Source organism: Carassius auratus, chromosome 24 (genome assembly GCF_003368295.1).
Source record: "Carassius auratus strain Wakin chromosome 24, ASM336829v1, whole genome shotgun sequence".
In the NCBI taxonomy this organism is placed as follows: domain Eukaryota; kingdom Metazoa; phylum Chordata; class Actinopteri; order Cypriniformes; family Cyprinidae; genus Carassius; species Carassius auratus.
The window spans coordinates 17,039,192-17,045,568 of NC_039266.1; the positions used below are offsets into that span (position 1 = coordinate 17,039,192).

The 6,377-nt window shown below is 35.3% G+C and overlaps 1 protein-coding gene across 1 annotated transcript; it reads right to left on the minus strand.

The window, feature by feature from the left end:
* Window positions 1–1,284: 1,284 nt before the first annotated feature.
* On the minus strand, window positions 1,285–2,960 carry lyz (lysozyme). Its single transcript, XM_026201331.1, has 4 exons — window positions 2,753–2,960; window positions 2,445–2,600; window positions 1,988–2,063; window positions 1,285–1,790 (listed from the first exon to the last, which is right to left on the minus strand). Exons 1-4 carry the CDS (start codon window positions 2,886–2,888, stop codon window positions 1,721–1,723), a joined length of 438 nt encoding a protein of 145 aa, XP_026057116.1. The 5' UTR covers window positions 2,889–2,960; the 3' UTR covers window positions 1,285–1,720.
* Between the last annotated feature and the right edge of the window lie 3,417 nt (window positions 2,961–6,377).

A 6,377-nucleotide genomic window follows, 5' to 3' on the forward strand; every position in this document is an offset into this window, starting at 1 on the left:
TGTTTCAGTATGTTTTTATGGCTCTAAAGTCATACCACGTAAATGCTTAATCACAAACAAAAACTCAAAGTGTTTTTAGTTACTGGATTTATTTTGAAATCTGTTTTGTGATTCATCACGGACCAAAAAAAGATTCTTATTGATAAACAGCTCTTAATGTGATAAGCAGATATTGAATATTAATAGCATTATCTTGTATTCACATACAACAAATTAACATCCTTATCTCTGCTCCTCAAACACTTTTGCAAGATTCTTTTGAAAAACACACAGAATCAAGCTCATTTCTACAGATTTCCCCCTGGCAATTACACCATTTGTTTATGTGAAACACGGTAGTGGCCATGAATTTAAATAGACATGGCGATCAGAAAGCTTTCAGGGGGTCCAGCTGGAGGGCAGAGTTAGAGCCAGACATAAGACAAATGAACTGGACCGCATTAACACCAAAAAGATGTGGTACTTTGTATGCGATTTACCCTGGTCTGCAATTAGTGACAGCATAGACTTTAAAGCACTGCTAATTACGGAGCCAATTAAACTAATCAGTCCTCTGCTTCGACAGGAGAACTCGCGTCACACACTCAGGATCTGGTAATTATAGATATGACTGTAATCACTACTCTGGAGGCACAGGGTAGAATTAAAGAAACAAACCCTTTCCCATCTGGAGAGGGGGGTGATTTTAGCCTATTAGAGATACAACACGAGCATCTCATTCTCCACCCGAACAAGATCCAAACAGCTCTTCACATGGCTTTATCAGAACTGGAATAAAGGAGGTTATGAAAATTAATTAATTCATTTAATGTTAAAGAGTGTAGAAATCTATGGTAAAAAAAATAATAATAATTAAAAAAATGGTCAATAAATACTTATTAATTACAGTTTCACAGTAAAATTGTGTTAAATTCAGATTTGAATGTGAAAATTAAGTCATCTTGATTTATGGTGAAAAACCATTCTGTTTAGTTATGTACATTATGTATTAATGTACATATTATGCTGCTAAATTAATATTAATATTGCATTTTGGTGTTGTGTTACCAATACGATGTTATGTATTTGTGTGCATGTCACTTGCATTGCATATGATTCTCACCATAACACTTTGAGTCAAAAATTTAACTGGAAGATTAATAATACATTAACAATAATTAGTACACAGTAAAAATGATTTTTCATTATAAATAAAACAGATTTTTTTTAAGTACCTTTTACTTCAAAAATTCACATTTAACTCAATGTGTTATTTTGTAAATTTTGCCTTTATTTTTTATTACATTTTTTTTTACAGTGATATGCATGTGTTCATATAGTTGTAGTTAATTCACCTGAAATTGCATATAAAACACACAATGGGCATAGACATTGAGGGAGACCAGTACAATATTAAAAGTACTGTTCAATCAATTTGTGTTTACTGATTATTCCATTTTTAATAAAAGCAGCCCTCTGCTACTATCTACTAGTATCAAACAAATCTGTCATAATTTGCTGCTGCATAAGCTTTAGCCAAATGTGAGACTGAAAAGCACTGCAAAGCACAAATGATTAACAATTTTGGAAGATGTTTTAATACACATCTCAAGATCAAGGTCACAAATGGTAATAATGACAATGTCTTTAGTTTTAAAAGTCACATCAACCAAGAGTTTAAAAGCATTAGTACATAATCTGAAAGCATTATAGATAATTAGATAGAGCAATCAAGGCCTTATTAGTGCTCCTCACAACCTTTCACCCAGCGTGACATCTTACGCCCCTTACAGTAACTATCCCAGGTGTCCCTGCAGACACAAAGATCAACATTACCATTATGTCAAAAGCACACATGCACAACAGATCACAACAGATCAATACACTGGATGTAATGCAGTGATAGACATAGCTTAAGGCCAGATTTCTAAAGGGACAAGCGACCTTTGTTAATCAGACAAATAAACTTTGTCAGTTGTGCCTAAGGATATATGCAGTGAATACTTGCCATGATTTCAGTCCTTCGGTTTTCACAATGAGCTTTGCACATTTAACTGAAGCCTTCAGGTCATCCTGAAGCAAATCTATCAAATGGTAAACATGTATAAACAAGAATGTAATATCAAAGTTTAAAAGCACAGATACAGTGGAGTCAAAAAGTCAATTTTACTTTTTTCCTGATTTTTGTATTTTTGCACTTTAAGTGAAATTGACTAGCAATTTCTGGGTGAAAACTGTTTCTGCACTAATTGTTTTTTGTGAGAATAACTTCTGAAGCAAATATTTATACAATACAATTAATTGTATTCATTTATTTTATTCTAAATACAATTTTGAATCAGATTTTTCAGACCCCCACTGTATTTCAGGCAGCAACATCCAAATAATGCTTGTAAATTTGTAACTAATAGTCCACTTAAATACAATTATTGTCACATGAAATCTATTTAAAGGTAATAAAGTACCTGAACAGGGAACTTTGCATTGGTTCTTTCCACCTGGAGTGCCATCTTCGCACCATTTGAAACTGTTAATCTGGAAGATCCCATAGTCTTTTCCAACATCAGCTGAACGCACTCTGTGGGTCTTAAACTTGCTTTCCCAGTAGGCCATGCACACGTCTGTTGAAATTAAGTTCGAAACCAAAGGGAATAAAATATATTATGACCAGTTTTATAATTCATTTTATGTTTATTGAAGATTTAATTAATACAATCAGATATGCCAAACACTGCAAGTCAGTACTGAAAATCCAAAAAACAAAAGTACCCACAGTTGCCAAGTGAGAATCCCTCAAATCCATCAAGTCCCTCATTCTTGAAGATACGGACAACATCACAGCGACCCAGCCTGCGGCTCTCACACGAGCAAAGCCACATCAGACACAAGACCGCAATCGCCACCTTCATATCTGCACTGCTGCTCAGAAAACCAGTCAATATCTGCTATCTGAAGAGGAGTTCAGATGGAGGGTGGAAGCTGTAGAGTGGGATTATTTATAAGTCAAGTGAAAGGTTTGTGTCGCAACCAATTTTTCACAAGTGCATGGAGTTTGCAGTTGCTTCAGATATGGCTGCTGAGGCAATAACTGACTTTGGGCTGTTCTATTTTTAGTTCTAAGCAAAAACATCTATTTTATGTGCAGAGAAACTGTGTAAAAGTCTTGGATCAAACAAGATTGAACATAAGACAATATGCAATACTGGGGAAACCCAGTCATGATGTAGCTATAAAGAAAGCAGCATATATGTACACACACACACACACACACATAAAAAAAGTAAAAATTATTAAGCAGTTTAGATGTTTTATGTTTACACAACTTGCAGTTACTGAATTTGTTCATTCAACTAAAAATTGTAAGTTTTCACTGTCTCAACTAGCTCGAAAGTTGACTACACTAGATTATTTGTCCTCTCAACTTAAAAAAATGTGTTGAATCAATGAAGTAGCAATATCACGTTCTCAAAATCACTTATCGCGAGATCTCGTCATTCTCATCATTCTTGTGAAGTCCATTGCAGACAGAAGAAGGTCGTCAGCCATACTGGTCAGCTTCTCCATGAAGCTTGGAAATTTTACCAGAATACAACTTTGGTAAGTTAAATATTTGTATTTATTGGCTTAACGTGTAAAATTACATTGCGCTGTCTTGCTCTCTCTCCCTCGCGCATATTAATCAAAATCAATTGACACGATGGTGTCGAACATCACTATCCAGTGATGAAATGTTTTCTGTGTTGTCAAATCTCTCAAAAGTTGTACAGTATTTGTTAACATAGTTAATGCACGGTGAAGTAACATTACCAAACAATGAACAGCTGTGTTTTTATAAACTAAGATAAACAAAGATTAATAAATATAGTAAAAAAAGTATTGCTCATGGTAAGATCATGTTGGTGTTAACTATTCAAACCATATCCTAAAGTTACAAATAATTTACTCTAATTTAAAAAATACCCTGATGTTTAAATCATTTAAAATGAGAATGTAAGTGTGCTCAACCCATTTTTGTTTGTAAGAAAAAATTAGATAAGATTTCATATCGCAATATGTATCGCAGAAAAATAAAATATCGCAATGTCATTTTTTCCCAATATCGTGCAGCCCTAGTTTGCGTCTCCAATAAGCATTAATCCACAAATGACTTAAGCTGTTAACTTTTTTAATGTAGTTGACAGTCCCTCTGGGTTAAAACAAAAGAACCAGTGAAAATAACCAAACTTACCATCACTACTTCTGATCCGACAACCGATGCAACCGGATCTTGACTCTAGAATGATCGAGTCAATCATTTGTTCGTTATCTGGCTCGACTCTGTGTTCATCTTCAGTTCTTTCTTCACAGCAGTTCAGTCAGTGTACTGTTTGAGTAAATGAATTACTCCGGGATATTGGTTTGTTTTAACTCAGACTGAGTGTCAGCCACATTAAAAAAGTTAACAGCTTAAGTCATTTGTGGATTAATGTTTATTGGAGACACAAACCGTTTCAAACAATTCAGTTCGATTTGGTGAACTGGTTCAAGAAGATCCTGTTACATCAAGTGATTTGTTCGCGAACCGGATATCACAAACTGCTTTGTTTTGAACTCTCTCTCTCACAATAGACATGGAAGAGAAGACAATGCTGAATAAAGACATAGTTTTGCTATATTTGGACCAAAATGTATTTTCGATGCTTCAAAAAATGATGTAACATGGACTACTTTGAAGATGTTTTTATTACCTTTCTGGACATGGACAGTAGATCGTACACACAGCTTCAATGGAGGGACAGAAAGCTCTCTGACTAAATCTAAAATATCTTAAACTGTGTTCCAAAGATGAACGGAGGTCTTAGTAGTTTGGAACGACATGAGGGTGAGTCATTAATGACATAATTTTGATAATTGGGTGAACGAACCCTTTAACCTACAAATGCTTTGTAATTTTGTTATTCATAGTAATTTCCTTTTTCTCTTATTAGTCAACTGTTGAGGAAGAGGTGGTGAAGGAGATGAATTTTGGAATCTTGGTGTCCACAGAGGAGAACCCTGCAAACCTCCTCCCAAAGGAATTTATTGATGTGGCTGTGGTGTTAGAGGAGCAGTTTTTGCTTGATGTCAAGGAAAGAGCGCGTGTCAAGCAAAGAGGACGTGTCAAATGCTTTTGCTGTTTTAATGGGGCTTCTTTATGCCCTGAATATCACTTACCCCAACAAGGTCAAATATACATTTAAAGTACTCTAAAAAGTGCGGATGAAAATTGGTGGTGAGACATGTTCGGCCAGAGTTACGGAGTAAATTGTTACTCACCTTCATGTCGTTCCAAACCTGCAAGACATTCATTCGTCTCTGGAATACAAAATCACTGAAATCGGAGTTTTTTGTTCATCCATTGACCGCCTATGCAGCTACCACTTTCAAGCCCCAGTAAGGTTATAAAGACATAATTTAATACATGCTTTGTTTGCGGAAAAATATCAATATTTATAAAATATTAATCTTATCAATCTCCAATGCATGTTTGATCCACGTTTTCAACAAAGCACTCACATCACTTCATAAACATGAGGTTAATCCACTGGAGTCACATGGATTACTTAAATGATGTCTTTATTATCTTACTGGGGTTTGAAAGTGGTAGCTGCATAGGCTGTCAATGGATTTCATGAAAAATATCTTAATTTGTGTTCCAGAGACGAATTAACGTCTAGCAGGTTTTGAATGACATGAGTGTGAGTAATGACAAATTTCATTTTGGGTGAACTAATTGAGAAATGCTTTTTAATGATAGTTGAGACTTGTTATGAATAGTGACATGATATTTTATGGTTTGCCTTTCAACAGTTTTCTCATTTCATTCATTCTATATGGTTGTGCATACTCCATACTCATTTTTGTTTTGTTGAGCAGACAAAATGTTGTTTTGAGCAAATTATTTTCATGTGTCATGTTCATGAATTTGATTTTTTTTTAATTCGCACTTAATTCAAGCTGATGTTAATGTCATTACACTGACAAATTTTTATTCTCACATTTGACATTTTAACAAAAGCTTGTATCCTGTTTCTTTAATGTGGCATGACCGGCTTTGCCATGCTGCTGGGCAGCTTTGTTGTTTGTCTGTTTTTGATGGTTGCTGTCTGTTCGTCTGTTTTAGTCCTACAGGTGGAGCTGTAGGCTAGCTGTAAAGGTTAATGGATGACCGGTTAAAAGAGGCCTTCCGGGTCTCCTTCTCTCTCTCCTCTTCAGGCGGCGGTCTGGGTGGCTGGTGGCTCCTCGCTCGTCGCACTTACCTCCTCTCACCACCTGTTTCATTCTACAGACGAACACTACACTTTTGGTTAAACCTTACACTTACTGATACCTTTTTATTCTTTTTGTTATATAAACACTCTTGGTTAAATGAAGTGGTC

Coding starts and splice junctions, on each gene's coding strand:
- lyz (XM_026201331.1), bottom strand. CDS start 2,888: ATGAAGGTGGCGATTGCGGTCTTGTGTCTGATGTGGCTTTGCTCGTGT. Junction 2,601..2,752: donor GGGATTCTCACTTGGCAACT/GTGGGTACTTTT, acceptor TAATTTCAACAG/ACGTGTGCATGGCCTACTGG. Junction 1,791..1,987: donor ACCGAAGGACTGAAATCATG/GCAAGTATTCAC, acceptor TTGTGTCTGCAG/GGACACCTGGGATAGTTACT.